Genomic DNA, 20,261 nt, shown 5'->3' with positions numbered 1-20,261 from the left:
TTGTATGTATAAAAGAAAATTTATTTATGAAACTGTAATAAATAACTAAAAATGAAAAATAAAATAAAGATGAATATTTAATAATAATAAATCCGCATTTTTAATTTTACCTTTAATATATTATAAAATAAAACAGTATAATAAGATTTTCTACATAGCGGTAAGAACTATAAAAAAATGCTGCAATTCGTTTTTAAAGCAATTAAAATTACTATATGGTATAGTTCTAGACACTATTCAATACAGTACTTGTAAGTATTTAGGAAATGAATATCTACTAGTTGGATCGAGTTGAATTTACCATGTATAATAATATGAAACCTTTTTTTACTGCGATTCTCGCAGGTATCTGGCAAAAGCGCATTAAACGGTTTGAAGTAGCAGAATTTACCATGTGACATAGCGCATGAGGCTAATCTGCATGGGATACGTAGGTACGAGTACATACAGTAGTTATACCTGCTACTTGGCAAGGGTCAACTTTACTATGTGACCAAGTAGAATTAGCTCTTAACCCAGTTAGCGAAGCTATGTTTATGTGCCCCGTGTAATATAAATAATGACTGAAACTACTATGTAGCATAGCACATTGTGCTGTTTTTGAAAATATAAAATCCCTTTATTTCATATTATAAATCATTTTACTGAAACATTACAAACTACTATTAAGCTCCATGTGTCACCAGTTTACTATGTGAAATAGTGAAAACTTCTAAAATTCTTAGCACAATTAACCAAACATTTTTCTCCGTGTAGTGTTTCACTGCTATTAAGTGAAATTTCAGTCACTTTTCACTGAATTCTTTAAAAAAGGTCGACTGGAATCTTCAGTGCCATTCACTGAAACTATAACTTTTTATATTGGTTGTTTCATAAACCAATATTTCTTTATTCAAATGTATTTTAGTTCTCTTGATTTATGATTTTCAATATTTTTTTGTACTGGTTTGAACTGTGCATTTTGTTCCGTGAAAGAAAAGTGGTACTTCCTTTGTAATTGCAAAACAGGGACTGTGAAAATTCACTAAGAAAACGTTGATAATGCAATCATAAGCTTAAGTTATTGAGGTATGAGCAATAGTCACTAGTAATTCTAGTAATTTTGTTTACTGCTTCATGAAAGTGAAACTCTTCTATAGCACCGATTTTGAGGCTGACGGTGGGTGGGAACTAACTCATTATATCCCGTTCCACTTTTGTTTGTTCACACCTGAGTGCTCGCTGCGTGGCAACCGCAGACCCCGCGCAGCTCCTGTTACACCTATCTGTGGCGCGGCGTCAATTCTCGAAAGGGCTATAGAAGGGAGGGCTATTAAAGGATTGTACTGTATTTCGATTTATATTGAATATTCACTGAGAAAAGCAGACACTATAACTATATCACCACCTACAAGAGGCCTGAAATTTTCAGTAATGTTAACTAAAACTTCATTAACTTTTTCTCCGTACATATTAGTAAATAACCACTTTAATTTCATTAACATTAGCAGTTACTGAAGTTTCAATAATCACCACTAAAAATGCTAGTAATTTTTTACTGAAAACTTATAGTGAAAACCTGAGAGATATTTCATTGATTACTCAAACGGATTTCTCAGTTCATTTTTACTGATTTTAATTTCAAAACAGAATTTCTTTCATTTTTAATTTAAGTATCGTTCTTTAGGGTTGTTTTTCTACATCTGACCATTTTGAATTTTAGAGCTAGGTACGCGGAGAAAAATATATATTAGCACAGACTATCTACTATCGGCGAGAAAACTATAGGCATCTGCCTTTGAAGCTTAACAACTCAGTAAAAAAAATTCTAGCGCAACAAAAAAAAAGTCATTTAAAAGCTGAAAGTGTTCTACGTTAATGAGCTTAAAGACGTTTATGTAAAAAAACTGTTGTGCTTAGCAGACTGAAAAATGTAAAATAAAGTAAGGATTTTTGGGTACATTTGAGAACATTCAAGTTTAGAGCATTATTTCTTATACCAGTTTCAGTTCAGAAATTTAAAAAATAATAAAAATTGTTGCTTAAAAGTACAAAAATGTGCACCTATATTATCTTCAGTTCTACTACAGATATTAAAGCGATTCAAACTGCAAACTGTAATTAATAGGCTCTGCATTTATTTTCAATCACCCGGAAGGATGTGTTAGTCTTATTTTTTGTGAAAATCGCAATATTTTTAGACATTTTTTTTTTGTTGGAAAACAAGTGACAGAAAGCAGGGGGGGCCCGTTTATTTTTACTGCCGACCGCTGGTCTCTTTCTTTGACACGTGGCCAGGTGCCATCCCAGCATTCAGAACTAGGGGCCGAAGAATGGCACCAGCGGTCGGCAGTAAAACAAAAAAAGGGCCCCCTCTGCTTTCTGTCACTTGTTTTTCCACAAAAAAATGCAAATAAATGCAGAGCCTATTAATTACAGTTTGCAGTTTGAATCGCTTTAATATCTGTATTAGAACTGAAGATAATATAGTTGCACATTTTTGTGCTTTTAGGCAACAATTCTTATTATTTTTTTAATTTCTCAACTGCAACTGGTTCACAACAGTTTTCCTCATACTCATGAATTTTTTCAATTTTTTTTCCATCGCCCCTTGTATAAGAAATAATGCTCTAAACTTGACTGTTCTCAAATGTACCCAAAAACCCTTTCTTTATTTTACATTTTTCAGTCTGCTAAGCACAAAAATTTTTGTACATAAACGTCTTTAAGCTCATTAACGTAGAACACTTTCAGCTTTTAAATGACTTTTTTTTGTTGCGGTAGCATTTTTTTTGACTTAGTTGTTAAGCTTCAAAGGCAGATGCCTATAGTTTTCTCGCCGATAGTAGGTATTACTAGGTAATATCTTAGCGATTTAACTATGGGATAGAAATCTAGATATTAAAGTTAATCATCCGTAGATAATAAAATGAAGATTTTAACTGACAATATCTAATATGATAAAGGGCAGAATCTAAAAAATTCAAGAAATATTTTTAATTATGCAAAAATTACCTGTAAAGCATGCTACTTTATATTTTCATGTAGAATTTTCGTGTAGAACAGATAACACACTGTTCAAGGCTAATATGAAAGATGTCTCTAGCTGATGAGTCCTCATTTTCTTGAGAAAATTATGATACATCCAAAAAAATTGATACATTTTCCATCATAACTTATAGTGCAATGTGTATCCAAAAAACCACTATATACACGACGAATGCTAAAGACACAGGCAAAGCTCGGCCAATATTTTTTTTCACCACGCCACGCGTCAACGACATTGCTACGATCAAATTTCGCTTTTTGATTATCTGAGATATTAACTGTTAATATCAGACGTTTTATACATGGGATATTGACCTTTAATATATTGTATGTTGAATAGAAGATATTAGATATTATGCCCTAATATCTATATATTATGGTTCAATATCAAGGTTTTTAATATCTACTTTTCAATCTCTATTTTCCTCCGTGTAGTGGTTATTTCTGACATGGAATCCACAAAATATTTGAGAAGTCACCGGAAGTGTTGAAATACATCGTTAGACTTAATTTCTAGTTTCTAAGACAATATGATTTGGAAAGACAAATGAAAAATGATATAGGGTAAAAAAACGTGGTTGGAAAGTGTTGGAATGACACAGCGGTGTTGAAGGGGCACCAACAGGGCGACAAGCTGTGAAAACACTGCGTACCGGGTCTAGGCACGGGGTCCAAGAAAGAGAGCGGCTCGGTTTCATGAGGTTTTGTAACCCTGAAACGAAAACCGAAGGTCGTTACGTTACGCAGCGGGTCCCCTTTTGTCATATGCCGACACCAACCGCAACTGCCCAACTCGTTCCCTTATTCTTTCCTCAGCTCCTCTCTTCGAGGATTCTGTTTTGGCTTGTCTTGTCTTCTCTTCTCTTCTCTTCTCTTGTCTTGGCTTGCAACTTATCGTACGACCTCGTAAACGCAAAGGCTTATATGGGCGCCATTATCACGTCATATGAATTTAGTCTGCTCTGTCAGTACAACGCTCGATTTTTGTTCTTTCTCCTCGTTCGCTCCCACGACCGATAAGACACCGATAGGAACCCTCTAAAACAGCCCGAAAAAGGGTCCGAGTGCGAACTCAGAAGGTCGGCGATCTTTGTGGCTCTCGTGATTCGACACAGAACCTCATATTTGACACGTTTCTTTCTTGTGATTAATTACCCATTTTACGCGCTCTGCTTTTTTTCGCTTCAAAATCCGACTCAGCATTCGCAGAAACCGGTTTGAACGTATGAATGTAGGTTTGAGTTTGGTTTGAGAAATAGTTTTAAATTTAGAGAATAGATTTTATTTCTCTTAAAGATGGTTATTTATTATCTGAGGATTGTTCACATTATTATTGTTAAATGCAATAATTCTTTGTGGGTTATTGACACGCAGAAATAGAGTTCTTTTAAAGAAATATTTCTTTCATATGCTACTAAGAATATGATTTTTTTTAAATTATGAACAATTTTCTCGAATAAAAAAATGTTTGTTTAATAAGAAAATAATTCCTTTGAACTATATATTATATAATCAATTCGGAACGCCTTTCCAATTAAATATTCTTTATTTTTAAACAATTTTCATTTAAAATGGTTAAATTAGGAACCCTTTTATTCAAAACAAACTTATCAATTAAAAAAGAAAATTGAAAACAGAAAATTCTACATAATAGTAGACAGTTATTAAATCCTAAACATCAAATTCCGAAGATTGAAACATTTTACAAGAAAGTTTTCACATTTTCATTTCTAATAAAATCATTATTAATTCTTCGGTCAATTTAAATTTTAAAAGTATAAACTAAATAAAGAAAGTATTATTTTATTTTAAAACTATGAAATGAATTTTAAATGAAAAATGTGGTCGAGACTGAACGGCATGACCCGCGCCTGTCCGTAAAATTTCTGGCGTCGAATGCGTTGAACTGTGACCTGCTTCCCCTCCTCCTCGATCCCTGATCTTTTCGAGTAGTCCGCCCCCTTCTCGAGAATAAAAAAGGAAAAAGGACTTCGACACTCGAAAAGTCGACTTTTCTCACATTCCGTCGGACAAGAGAGATTTACGGGCGCCGGCGCACCCTTTCGAGAAAACGTAAAGTGAGAAGTCAATCGACACCGATTCTGAGTTGAAAGTTTCAAGCAAAATGGGTCCTTTCGCTCTACTCGCTACCTACTCGCATTTCGTAAAGAAATTGCCGCACTCGATAATATAGTATAGGTACGGTCTGCTTGCTACGACAGTGCGTGGAATAAACAAACAATCTGAGTTGACTAATGGCGCGCTTGTCGAGAATGAATAAAAAATTGACAAGATTTTCCCAAAAACGGAAAATTAAATATTTATTTTATTATATTTTGACAGCAATGTCAATTATTTCATCTTCTACAATTTTGACAAAACACAAGACTTGAAAAATTAAGACATTGAAGTTCAGAGATTTCCAATCTGAAATTTTTAAATGAATTTCATTTGCATTTCTTTGATAAGGGCGTTGGATAAATAGAACAAGGGAAGAACAGAAGGAAAGGAATTTAGTTCTTAGTTCATGGAGCTATTTTTTCTACTTCTAAGAATGATGATATTAACTTTGTATCCTTGCTTTTAAGACCTGCAATTAAAAATTTAAGATTTTTATGACACATATAAAAAGTTTCATTTGTAATTGCTTCCAATGTCTTCATATAATATTTTCTATTTTAATATCGAAAGTTTTAAATTATTCATGTGATAAAAGCAGAACTTCCTGCCCATTTAGCTGGCTCAAAAAATAAAATATTGTTGTTTTTGTTTTCTCACCCTCTCTTTTTTTCGTTTAATGTTAAACTAATTATGCAAATTTTTGCAAGCTGAAAAATGTTTAACCCGTGATCCAAGACTTCTAATGCAAAGTATTAATAATTGTTTTTGGTATGAAAATGAAAAATAAATGACGTAAAAGAAATAAGTATGATCATAAGATAATGGTACGCATCACTGAACATAATTTTACCCTCATTTTGTTCAGAATTCTTCCCATGAAACTTGGAAAAGACCCTGTATAGTGTATACTGTATAGGAGTTGAAATTTTAGAATGTGCTTTTTCATTTATCTCAGACATTCTCAACACTCAATAATTATAAATCGCCCTGTGTAGACAGTCAAATGTGTGCCATTTATAGAAAACTATCCTTCAACTTTTTTTAAGTACCCTTGCAACAATAGTTTTCTTCTTTCACTGTACTTCACATATAAGTTCTCGTAAGAAAAGTCCTTAAAATCACTTCAGATATATCGAATAAATATTTAAAGGTTTCTTTAATCATTTAAAGATGGATCAACTGTTGTATTGGTATTATACTTACATAGATTTTGCAAAAGTTATTTGTCATGTTTACACGCACACAAAGTAATCAACCTACCTTTTAGCGTTAAAAGCCTTCGGACTACTTTTTTAACATTATTTTTATAATTTATAGAAATTTACACTATTATTTTTACACCACATAAAAAATAGGATAGCTAAACAGTAAAAATTACACTCGGCTCCCGATATAAACATCCTCAGTTTACTATATTCCTGGAATTTAAGTCCTCGACATTTTATTGATGCGGGGACCGTGCGAGAGCGAGAGAGAGGGGGGGGGGGCGAGACGGAGATCAGTCAAGTGTGCCAAACAGCATGAGGGCAGTACTCTCAGCGCGTTAGTTGCGTCAGTTCCTAGCATGTGTTCGAATCTAACAAAAATGGTTCATGTGGTTCTGCCTGTTTACGTTTAGATTCTCCCGATTTATTCTGAAGGACACTGAAAGCCATGCCCGAAACAGCTTTTGTATCGGAATTTGAGTGTATATAATTTTTTGGGGCCACTCTTTCTAAAAATATCGGCTGAATTGCCGAAATGATAATAACAGTCTATTCATGTGATCGGTCGAACGAAGATATACATTGGGAATTCCATGTATGTAATTAACTTCTATTTAAGTCGTAATGAAAATTTCAGTTCTCGGCATTTTGTTGATGCGGGGACCACTGGACGAAACGAGAGGCAGTGCTCAGTCATGCGTGTCAAACAGTAGCTGTTAGCATGCGTCCAAATCCAACAGAAATAGTTCCGACGGTCCTGAATGTGAACGCCATTAAGGCCCATCGGAAAACGCACTTAAATAAGATTCTCAGTGTAGTGCCTGATTGGTGAAATTGTTTTGCATTACCCTACACCCTACAGTCTACACCATGTAACCCTATTAGAGATCCCCTAATCTTTTTTCAAGTTTAAGCACAGCCGGTCGTATGACAATCCAGGCTTTTATAAGAAACTTGTTTCGGCCCGTTTTATAAACGCAGCCTCAAAGTTGCGTTTGTATATTGGACCAATATTCGGCACCCGCTGTCGGCCCTGTGTATCATTTCAATAGATCGGCTGGCCTTTGGGGAAAGTTAGCGCGAATGTATCGGTGGAATAGTCTTTTTTGTACTTGGGTTTTCAATACAATACTTTAAAATATGGAATAACGTTTTCATACTAAATCTGCATAATTTTATGCATATCGAGTTTTAAATTCTTTAGTTAATTAATTCTCAATTTTAAAGTGAATTTATACTATCAGGAATATTTCGACAATCGATTTAAAAAATTTGAAATCCTTCAACTAGGACATTTTTCAATTGTTAAGTTTAAAAAACATTAATTGTTCAATTTAAAGCCTCATATCAATTATTAAAGATTTCCAACTAAAACTTACATTATAATTAAAATATTGTATAATTTCGAATTATAACAGCAAGAATGAAAAAATCTAAGAAAATAAAAGCTTAACAATTTTTAATTTGAAAGAAGGAAATTCAGCATAAAATATCTCGAAATAAGAGACTTTGATTATAATTTAATTAGACTTTTTAAATATACATCTGATTTATATCAACCAATATCTTGCTCATCGTTCGTGATCTATATAACTCATATAATAGAATGTTATCTAACCCAGACCTCTATTAGGAAATTTTATTAATAATAATATTTCACTCATGGTTTGCTCTTGAATTATGTATTCAAAGCTTCCATAATCAAAGGACAACTAACGTTTTAGTATCAGAGTTTTACACGCACTTGTTCCCCTCATCTCTTTGCAAATGTGGTTAACGATTAAGTGATTATGTTCTATTAGAAGAAATTTTTGTAATCTTTGCTGTAGGAGTGTAGGGTTATCATCACCTAACAATTATGGTACCTATCCTTGGAACTTTTACGAGTTTCCAATAGCCATTAGCATAACCTGCTATAAACCTTGATACCAACTGGAAAAGTTATTTAGTGGAGAATCGACAATAGACAATATACGAATTGTTTATTTTTCTCATTCCGTAAATTATTTGATCTAAATTCTAATATAATGAAAAATATTATTTTTGGCTGTTTGCAGGAGGAGACTCTTTGATGGGTTCAGCATCAGAAGACGAAGAGGATGATGGTAGTGGTGTTGGTCACCAACACCATGGAGGTGTCGGTGGACCCCATCTGGGACCACACAACTTGGGATCTGGTGGTCCGGGTAGCCAAGGCGTTGGTCACGCTGGCGATTTACCTCTCGGAAGTGATACTTGCAAGCAAGAGGATTCCGAGGATCAAGGTAAGTTTAGCGCCAAAGCCGCATACCCTTACGATTACTATCTTCATAGCGACAAGGTGCGAATAATATCATTGAAAAAACATACAAGATTATAGATATTTGTATTGGCTATATCATCACATGATGTAACAAAAAACAGATGATTTATTAATGGAAGAATGTTCTTGGAAATTTTAAACAGCCAGTTTCGAACCAGAAACAATTTAAGTAGGAATTTGAAACAAACGCCGTATGTATCATACAAAGTCTGCTTTGTTTGTTGTGCACAATATAATACTACTATCGGCGAGAAAACTATAGGCATCTGCCTTTGAAGGTTAATAACTCAGTCAAAAAAAATGCTAACGCAACAAAAAAACAGTCATATAAAACCTGAAAGTCTTCTACGTAAATGAGCTTGAAGACGTTTAAGTAAAAAAAATTTTGTGCTCAGCAGACTGAAAAAAGTAAAAAAAAGTAAGGATTTTCGGGTACATTTAAGAACAGTCAAGTTTAGAGTATTATTTCTTATACAAGGGGCGATGGGAAAAATTTAAAAAAATTCATGAGTATGAGGAAAACTGTTGTGAACAAGTTGCAGTTGAGAAATTAAAAAAAACTTGACTGTTCTTAAATGTACCCGAAAATCCTTACTTTTTTTTACAATTTTTAGTCTGCTAAGCACAAAAATTTTTTTACATAAACGTCTTCAAGCTCATTTACATAGAATACTTTTAGCTTTTATACGAGTATGTCTGTTTTTTTGTTGTGCTAGCATTTGTTTTTCTCGCCGATAATGGGTAGTCGGTTAAGATTTAAAAAAAATCCCTAAGTTTTTTAACGGAGTTGACACACTTTATCCCTTTATCTGAACTTTCAAATTCAAACCTTCAAAACCGAAAACTCTTCAACTTCAAAAAGCAAAAAAGTAATCTCCAAAATTAACGAATTTAATTTAGAAAAATTCTAAATTTTTATCTTGAAAATCAAGCATTAAAAATTGAGCAATTTTAAACTCCAGCGTTCCATATTTTACAACTTCGAAGCTTTCAAAATTCGATAATCTCCTAATGAAAAACATAAAAAATTCTTCGATTCCAAAGTACTGAAGTAGACGCTGCAAAAAATGTTTATTAAAAAATTAAAACAGTAAAAATTGAATGTTTTCAAACTGAGATTGTTAAAAATTAAAAAAACATGGAAAATTGAACAAATTCAATTTTTTGGCAATCGGAATTCAATGACTTGAATAAGAAATACTGAAGATTGTTTAAATATTAAATGTTTCAACTTCAAGTTGTACAAACTTGAATGGTAAAAATTAAATTCACTGTCATTTCCTGTTTTCTCGGGGTCTAAAAGAACTCACAGTGATTTCCCGGTTTCCCGATCCATTGTCTACTCTTTAACAGAATAAAATGTTGATACATCTATTTTCTCCTACAGATAAAATAGTTCAGAAAATATTTGAAACAACTATATACTTCTTATGTCAGAAAATACATAAAAATATCTAACAAGGCTAACCAAATTAGCTATTGATTCTAAATGAACAATTAAATATTCAAAAATCAGTCATCAGAGACTGTTATCTCCCCGATAAAAAACAGAAAGCTATGACAGACGTATGACCAGAGACTTCTGCTTAAAAAAAATACAGAAGAACATTGAGAGAAGCAGTTCTGTGCGAGACAGAAACGAGATAGGAAAAAGGTGATCGCGGTAACCTGGCGTGGAAAAACGATTATAAAGTGCAGGTCTTTTACGCCCTACATTATTCGCTCCCTGCTCTTTTATCGGCATGACAATGGATTGGTGGGTACTCGCAACTCGTACAGCTTCCACCATACAAGGGTGTCTTCAAGGGGTACTCCGTTGTGTGGTGTGACACTGTCCAAACATTTTCTTTGTCCCGTGGTTAAGACCTCCCTGGTATAGATTATCGTAGGCCATATACGTTTCAATGGGGAGCCATAATAATCCTATGGGGTTTCAATGCTTCTGGGGAGCGTCGTTGTTGGCTCGATGAAGATACAAGGAAAAGTTTATCCTCCTCTACCTGCTGACGTCTGTTTGTTCACTGAAGAAGTCATCGCGATACCCATTCGCAGAGTTTCAATGTAGCGCGATCAAAATGACAATGCGAAACTCCCTACTGAAGGTAAAAACGTCGACGTCAAGATGACTTTCAAGTTTTATGCTGAATAGTCGCCGTATTTTGGACATTTGCCTACAAAAAGTTCTTGGTAGAGATATTAGATTTAGAGTCATGTCTGATATAATCTGATTTGAACAAATTTAAACCAACTGTTAATATGTTATCTGTTTTTTGTTGATTCAAATTGTAAAGAACTCATTTGATAAGTCATCTGTTTTCTGTACCATCTTAAAAACAAGGTTACTCTCTCCTTCTGTTGAAGAAATCGGCTTTAGGATTTGGTATGGTAGAATTTCAGGAGTTCCTTGTGGGAATATTCACAACTGATTAACCTATCCGAAACTTGGAGACATCCTTTAAGATACGAGAGGATGTTTGCAGGATGCTATTCAAAGAATTTTGTTTAGAAAGGAGATTTGAGGATTTGGCTTTGATCTGTTAAAGGTTCCTTGGACGGTGACCCGGAAACTAGAGATAGTCAGACAGAGAACAAGAGTCCTGATGGTGGTGCTGGAGGCGGAAGTGGTGATGGGGGTGCAGGATCCAAAAGACGGGGGCCGAGGACAACTATAAAGGCGAAACAGTTGGAAATCCTGAAGACTGCTTTTTCGCAAACTCCGAAACCCACTAGGCATATTAGGGAAAGCCTTGCTAAAGAAACAGGGCTTCCTATGAGGGTGATACAGGTAAGCTTTCAATCAATTTATGAAGAAAAGACTCCATACGAATAAAGACTGTTGAAAGAGAATAAATGAGAGTTCCTTAACAAAGTATAGCCCTCAATTTTAATTAGATTTAAAGATCTTGATTATTCTTATTGACCTGAACCATTGTTTGGTAACTCCACCTCCTAGCGAGGGTCTCATCATTTAGGTTTTTTTGTTCTTTGCCCTCAACATAGGTTTGGTTTCAAAACAAGAGAAGTAAAGAGCGGAGGTTAAAGCAGCTGACGTCGATGGGCAGGAGTCCGTTCTTCGGTGGCACCAGGAAGATGAGGGGATTCCCATTAAATTTGAACCACGGAGCCCTGGGCGGTGAGGATGGCCCGCCCCCAGGATTCCCATACTTCGCTGCCGACAAATTCGAGTTTGGATACGGTGGACCCGTAGCGTTTCATCACGAGTTCTTCGGCGGACACCCACCACCCCACCCTCATGGACCACCTTTTAGTGGACCTGGAAATCCTGGTGAGTCTTACGCTAATTATCCAAATATGCAATAAGATATTTGAATAAATAATACATTTTTTATTTCCATCCCTTATTCTCATGCCTTAAAAGAATACAAATGTCATAACAATTTCCAATAATTTCCTTTTCACAAGTACTTGCATATCTGTTTTGCTGTTTTATTAATGAAGGGTTTGTTTTATTATCAAAATTGAATAATTAGATTGGAATTTAAATGAGTATCGAAGGCAGACTCCAGAATATGAATGTGGATGAAAAATCTAATTCTGAACCTACTATTAGATTTTAGAGAACAAAAATCGGAGACAATAACGTTCAAAATCCGATTCTAAATTCTAATATCAAATTGTATTTCTAATATCATAGATTCTGTCTTCAAAATCATACTTTCGATGCAAAATTAAATTTTGAATGCAATAGGCAAGCTCACATTCAGACTGTGAAATCAGATTTTGGAACCAAAATAGGATTCTGACTTTAATATCAGATTGTGGCTTTCGTATGCAATTCTGTCCTCAGAATCGTACTTAGGAACAAAAATGAGATAATTTAATCCTGTTGCCTGTTGAGAGTCTTTGGTGACATATAAAACAGAAAGTTTTGCGTAATAAAATCAAGGATACAATTGCTCTGATTCCCAGATTCTAGAGCGAAAATCAGATTTTGACCTAAATATAAGAATAAAACCATATAATAAATGATTCTGAATCTGAAATCAGATTGTGGAAATGTCAGATTATGACTTCAGAATAATGTTTTGGAACAAAAAGCAGGTTCTGCAGCATCTAATATCAAATTGTATCTCTATTATCTAGTATCCGTACCAGTATTCTTCAGAATCATAATTTAGAACCAAAATCATATTCTGAATCAAATATCGAATTCTGACTGCAGGCTTTGATTGTGAATCTGAAATCAGTTTCTGACTTATCCAATATTATATTTACTATCGGCGAGAAAATTCGAGTCCTCTGGCTTTGACGTTGAATAAGTATGTGAAAAAAATGGTAGGTTAATGAAAAATATCTCGTTATTAAGGGGAAAATGTTGTACGTTAATGAGCCGAAAAGTAATATTCCAAAAAATTATTTGTAGCTTACAGATCTGAAAATACGATGAAAAGTGAGGAAATTTGATAGCTTTTAAAAACAGTGAACTTTGAAGTATAGTTTTTTATTGAAAAAGTAATAGGAAAAATCTGAAAAAATTCATGGTGGTACATTAAATATTTCCGAACAGATTCCAATCTGTTCAGAAATTTTTAATGTACCACCTTGAATTTTTTCAGATTTTTCCTATTATTTTTTCTATAAAAAACTATGCTCTAAAGTTCACTGATTTTAAAAGCTATCAAATTTCCTCACTTTTCATCGTATTTTCAGATCTGTAAGCTACAAATAATTTTTTGGAATATCAGTTTTCGGCTCATTAACGTACAACATTTTCCCCTTAATAACGAGATATTTTTCATTAACCTACCATTTTTTTCACATACTTATTCAACGTCAAAGCCAGAGGACTCGAATTTTCTCGCCAATAGTAGGCCCGACAATCATATGTTGGATTTTACTGGTATACAATACCAGAATCTAAATCTAAAATCAGATTGTGACTGCAATATTTTGCACTTTGAGATTAAGACTTCAGAATTTTATTACGGTATTTAAAGCAGATTCTGAGTCTAATATAAAGTTGTGACCCTAGTATCAGATTTTGTCTTCAGAATTATACTTTAGAACGAAAATCATATTCTGAATCAAATATCCAATTCAGACTTCAGGCTTTGGTTGTGGATAAGAAAGCAGATTTTGACTCCAGTATCACTCAAATTATAATTGAAATATTAAATACTGACACCAGAATCTTAGTGTGTGTTCCTAATCAGATTTTAGTATCAGAATCAGATTGTGAATCCAATATCAAATTAAGGAACTAGAATTCGATTTCTGGTCCAACATTACATTGTGAATTAACTATCAGATTTAAATTCTAAAATAAGATTCTATATTTATAATCAGATCCTGATTGTATTACATTTTTGACCTTATTATAAAAATCAAATTTTGACTTTAATATCAGACTCCGACTTCAAGATCAAATTGTAACTCTAATATCAGATTTAAACTGAGAATTCCAATATCAGGTCTTAGAGTCAAAATCAGATTCCGGCTCTGATTTTATTTATAACGGCTTGTCTTATAAGAATTCTGGAGTCCAGATCAAAATCTAAAGAAATAACATTACTACATTTAGGATAATAATTCCAACACGGTGAAATCGAAAATATTACATCTGTTCTTTATATATGTACCTGTCCTGCAGGACAGGTAAATATACGATCAGATTTAATAACATAAGAGAAAAGATAAAGATACTGCTACAAAATTAAAACTAGAACGACAGTTTGTAACACAGCTCTAATTAATTGCTCAAACCAGTAATTAGTTCTCTAAAATGATTTGAATAATCATGTACAATGAATTTAAGATCAAGTTCAAAAATGGTAAATTCCGCCACGACAGGCCCAGCCTATTCGGAGATAGCCAAAGGTTCGACGTTCTCTGAAAAGTTGCGAATTTGTTTATGACAGGTTTGGACCCAGCGAGTATAGCTGGAATGGCTGCGGCGGCGGCAGTGGCAGGGGAGTATCCTCCACCTGGTGCTGGAGGCGGACCTCCTGAATTTCTCACGGGGCCCCCAGGTCAGGGGCCCCCAGCACCCTCGGGCGGCAGCCCTGGCGAATTCCTAGCACCTCCAGGTAAAAAAAAAAATAAAAATTATAAGTATAAGACGACAGAGGAAAAAAAGGAATCTACTATACGAGGGGGCAGTCCATAAAAATATGGACCTGATTATTATACGGGGACTTGATTGCCATTGTGACCCTCCACCGTTTCTCACCACGGTGAATCGACTCCTTGACGTTTGTTTGCGCTTGGGCTCTGCAAAGGCAAATCTGTTAACGACCTCCTTATTTTCAAAGCGATTTACTAACGATTGAATTAACTCTATTAGAGGTGATGGCAGTCTGAATTATGATTTCCTTTTCAATGTAAAAATGTGTAAAAAAGAATCTTTCTTCTTGTCTAATAATTGCTGCTTATACTATATAAATTAATCGAATCATTCTTCAGATAATAAATTCATAAATTTATAAAGCATTCGGATTTCTAACGGATTCCCAAAATGTAGAATATGAATTCATTCCAGGACGTTTTACAATATTTCGATATTCAAACATATTGTTCAAAATTCCAGGATATTTAAAAAAAATTTAGAATATTTAAAAAAGTCATGAACACTGTATAGAATAATCAAGAATATTTTGGATTTAAAGAGATAATCCCAGAATTTCAGAACACTTCAAAATATTTTTTAGAAACCACAGAGAAAACTGTATGGTTTAAGTTCCATAATTAGGGTTGTTACAACCACAACAAATAGTAAAATATGGTCTAACTATAATTGTGGTTTCCACAACTACATAGCTGTTTGTGTAAGAGGCTAGTTGTAAGAACTACACTGTGTGTCTGCCAGAAGTATGTACTGTGTTTCTTACCACCACACTATATGTTGCCACAGCCGTGCCTTATGGTTGCCATTACCACACTATGTTGTTGCTGCAGATACACGTTGTAGTTTTCTAAACCCCGCTATGTGGTTGTCGCATGCACACATTGTGGTTGCCGTAGGCACACATTGTGGTTATTACCACCACAAAAATAAAGTTCTCTCTACTAACGGGTGGTTGCTACAACTGCACAGTAAAAGATGTTTTGACTAGGGTGTGGATGAAGAAAAAATTTTCAGCATTAATGGTACATAAGTTTTTATTTGAATGTGCATGTTACTTACTGTACAAAGTTGACAAATTTCGCTTAAAATACATCAATTCAAATATAATAAAAGCATTTTGGTTCACCTCAAACAATATTAAAACACTCAAATTAAAAAAATCATAAACTTGTGATGTACAAAATATTTCGGAGTTTACATTTCGAAAATTAACGGCCAAAACCTTACTTACGTACCTTTTAAACTCGTCAAAAGGTTTTAAAGTTCTTAAGATTTTGCGCACATTTTCCCTTGATTCTCCATTGTCCATACACTTCGAATATTCTAATATATCACCACTTTAGCACTTTCAGTCACTTTTCATCTACATTCGATGCACACAAGAAATAATCTGATGGCGTCGGGGGCCTGGTGGGGACGGTACGTCATGCATTTTGGCGCACGTGAATCTGCGCAACTATGCGCAATCAATCAGAAATGTTTGAGATACACACAGTGGTTGTAGGACATCCACGCGTTGTAGTTTCGACAACCACAAGCATGTAGCTGCAACACTGTGTTTGTGATAACCATATCATAATTTAACCTAACTACACGCAAAAGAAGCGGCTTACATTACATGTGGATGGGCTACAAATAGCATTGTTGTGGAAGCAACCATATTAAATGCAACTTGATAATTTTAGTTACTATAACCATATCAGTTTTCTCCGCATAAAGAACATTCCAGAAATTTCCAGAATATGTATTAAGAAACAATACAAAATAGAGAACGTTCAATAGAATTCTTACAAGCTTCCAATTTCTTCAAGAACACTGCAGAATATTTTACTCAACACCGTTCGAAAACATGTCAAAACATATAGGGAAACATTCCAGAATTAAACATTCCCAAGATTTTTTTAGGAATCAAATAATATTTATTCTGGAAATCCCAGAATATCCTGGACATAAAATTCTAGCAAGAAGAATACAGAAAAAATGGAGTATTCCCTAATATTCTAGAAAGTGAAGGACATTCCGACACTTAAGAATATTCTAGATTAAATTCCAAAATATTTCAAAATATTTTAGAATGTTCTTTAATAGTCTAGAGCATTCCAAATGAGTCCAAAAAGCTGCCACTTTTATTTGAATAATACATTTGCTCTAAAATTATATCAATAAAGTGTCAAAAAGCACATTTTAATAAAGTTTAAAAAAGTTCAAAACTAAAAGTTTAAAATGAAAACTTGCTAAATAATATTAAAAGCATTTTTGAAATATTTGAAATTCACAGATATCACAGATATTCTAAAGTTAAGGATTTTAAAAAGGCAGATCAAAGTCTGTCCTATAAGTTTTTTGTCTCGTCCCGATGCAATGCTATTTCAGTTTAAAACTCGAAAATAATTATTTGAACTAATCGTCGTGCGTTCTAAACTTGATAATTGTATACTTATGTAGATTTTAGTGTAAGTTGAAAATCGATTAATCAGCGTTGATTTCAAATAAAACTAAATTATGATCACTTTTTACAAATAATTTTTTTCATAAAATCTCCTTTAACACTCTCTATTAATTTATCATGCGAAAAAATGAGGGAATATTTCTAAACTCTGAAGGCAAAATCAAATAAATTGTGGAAATATATCGTCATTCTCCTCGGATTGATTTGGCTTGAAAATTGAATAGGGTTGAATGAACTAACATTTCAATTCTTTCAACGTGAGTGTACAATTGAAATTAAACAGAATGAATTTGAGTTTAGATTGCATGCACGAATTAATAAGGATTGAAATAAAGATCAAATTGAACTGCGCTGGGTGCTGGTACACGGCTTGACAATAACAAAAAAATGTGCTTCAGGTTGGTTTGGATTCATGTGTGTTGAATCGGATATCGATTTCGGAAAGATTCGGAATACTGCAGATTGGTGTGGGATGAATCTATATTCGAAACTTTAACTAGAAATTTTCTTCTACTGTTAAAAAACTCGATTAAAGAGCTGAATGCAATTGACCTTCGACAAAAAAGTGATGTTCATTTTTTCTCTAGCACAATTTTTCATATAGGCTTGACAGCATTAAAAATTTCAAATATAAAAAATACAACTTTCAACAAAATATCTCCAAATTTCTTATTTACACGTGAAGAAATGTGTTTTTAAAACATCTGCCAAGTCCATTTCATTTCATCAAGTTAGAAAACCAGGATATCCTTTGTTATATTTAAATAAAATTGCAAAAACTGCACTAACAAGATAAATATAAAAACATTTATAATAAAAGTACTAAAATTCCTCTCAGCTGTGATTTTCACAGGAGAAATAAGGCTGCATAATCCCACATAACAAAATAATGAATCAATGTCATTAGGTAGCAGATGACAGGGCGTTGATCCAAAACTCTCTTTATGTTAAGCAGTTTTAGACTAGCAAAACTTTAACAGTTATAATTTACCAAGTAGTACATCGTATGATTTTAGGGCGACAATACAAAATATATAAAAAAGAAAAATGACAATAAAATCTCTATTAGCCTTAAAAATTGTGCTGACGAATTTGATTTTCTTTTATAGGTGGTGGACAGGGTAATCCCAGCGGGGGTGCAAATGCGGGCGGCCCGGGTGGAGGGGGCGCCGGGGGCGGATTTCCTGAGCCGCACCAGATGCAGAGCGAGGGCCTCGTCTGGTAGGATGTGGTTTCGTTAAAGTTTACGTTCACATTTAATTAATTTCACGGCAACGTTGTTATGTTGCGAAGAGCTCGAGTACCTAAACGCAGCGATGAATCGCGCAAGTCGAATCCAGTCGAAATGAGCTTGGCTTGCCCCTTTTTTTTGGATCTGTTTGATAAGAATTTTACTTCAAAACTGACATCTGACGCGTCAGTGATGTTCCTTTGTTTTCATTGTAAGATAGGCCGAACACTGCAATTATTGATATTATAAATATATTGATTTTCATTATAATATTGCGAATGATTATTTCGTCATTGTCATTATTAACATTATTATTATTATTATTATTATTATATAAAATATTATATTGATATTATTATTGCTGTCGCTGATAGCGACACTTTATTATTATTGTGTATAAAAAATTTGAGACTTTATCGTGTAATATTGTACAATCCCCTGTTGATTAGTTTGACACGTTGATTTCATAAGCGTCCTGTAGATAATGCTGTTACACGCTACAAACACGCACAGCGAGTCATGTACAAAAGTACAGTGCACAAACGTATACATACGCAAACACATTTACACACTCACACACTAGACAAAAACACCCAAATGAAGTACTAATTTTATTGGTAAATATAAATAGGAATAAAACGAGTATCCGATAAGGAGACTTTTGATGTAAATACACATGCAAAACGTAAAGCTGTATTGATGAAGTAGAGGAATAAAAAGAGAGGAAGTATAAAATATATATGTATGCATATACAGAATACATGCTGATGTATGTACACGACACACGAGACACTTCGCCATGATGCATATTGATTATAAATATGATTATAATAAACAACCTCGTATTTCCGTATCCACCAATGTGTAATATCAATTTTTTCAAAATCCATCCTCGTCCATATATCTTTTGAGTATCCAAAATTCGATATCATATACAATTACAGTGAAACTATTCCATAGCGTCGATTTTGGGGTAAACGATGGGTGGGAACTAACTCATTATAGCCCTCTTCGCTTTTGTTTGTTCACGCCTGAATGCCCGCCTGAGTGGCAACCGCAGAACCCGCGCAGCTCCTGTTACACCTATATGCGGCGTAGCGTCGATTCTCGGAAGGGATAAGTGAGGACTATTAAAGGGGTTCACTGCATTTAAGTTGCTTCTCTATTGAATGAGACAAATTTAATTGCCTTAGCGCAACACTTGTTTGAAATTATATAATATTTATTTGCTTTATGTGAACATATCATAGTAATAGGTAATTGTAATTTTTTGTATTAAATATATATCTTTAAGATTTTAAAATATGATAGAAAGTGTAGAATTTATTTGAAAAAATGCGTTTTTCGGGAGGCACTAACTAGTATTACGAATTTTTCCGTAACATTACCCTATTGAAAATAGAACCGAAGCTAGTATAACGGATATTTCTTGAATCCAAACTACCTGGAAATAGCTTGTGCCAAAAATTTCACAGTATTAGACAGTACTGAATTTCCAGGTAATTTTTCCAAAGATATAAGATAGTATTTTATTTTTATTTACTTTTTAAACTATGCTATACATTTAAAATATAACATTTCCAAATTTTTATCGATACTTAAGATGCATTAAATAACGTTTGCAATAATCGGCATACAGTATTTCTTTCTATAATTTTATAAACTTCACACTCACTTTGTAATCACTTTGGACTCACTTTAATATAACATGAAAATTACTTTGCAATAATTTTACAATCACTTTGAAAGACTTTGTAATTACTTTCGTGACATAAGCAAGTGGTCAAAGCTAACGGAAATTGTGTTTACTTTATACTTTGACCTCGACTTTGACTATCCCT

At 33.8% G+C, this 20,261-nt stretch overlaps 1 protein-coding gene across 2 annotated transcripts in view; it reads left to right on the top strand.

Annotated features, from left to right (window-relative positions):
• The window catches only part of LOC117169059 (LIM/homeobox protein Lhx5), a 74,471-nt gene extending 55,197 nt beyond the window's left edge, over nt 1-19,274 (top strand). The window contains exons 4-8 of one of the 2 annotated variants that reach the window (XM_033355161.1): nt 8,411-8,617; nt 11,199-11,440; nt 11,656-11,941; nt 14,535-14,702; nt 18,299-19,274. In XM_033355161.1, the coding sequence (XP_033211052.1) occupies nt 8,411-8,617; nt 11,199-11,440; nt 11,656-11,941; nt 14,535-14,702; nt 18,299-18,414 (1,019 nt within the window). In that variant the 3' untranslated portion in view covers nt 18,415-19,274. Of the gene's footprint in view, nt 1-8,410; nt 8,618-11,198; nt 11,441-11,655; nt 11,942-14,513; nt 14,703-18,298 lie in introns of both variants that reach the window. The other variant, XM_033355160.1, reaches the window with a different exon arrangement.
• The last annotated feature ends 987 nt before the right edge of the window (nt 19,275-20,261 follow it).

This window comes from Belonocnema kinseyi, chromosome 3 (genome assembly GCF_010883055.1).
Source record: "Belonocnema kinseyi isolate 2016_QV_RU_SX_M_011 chromosome 3, B_treatae_v1, whole genome shotgun sequence".
NCBI classification, from domain to species: Eukaryota; Metazoa; Arthropoda; class Insecta; order Hymenoptera; family Cynipidae; genus Belonocnema; species Belonocnema kinseyi.
Note: the sequence above shows the minus strand (reverse complement) of the source record. Positions and strands in the feature narration are given on the sequence as shown.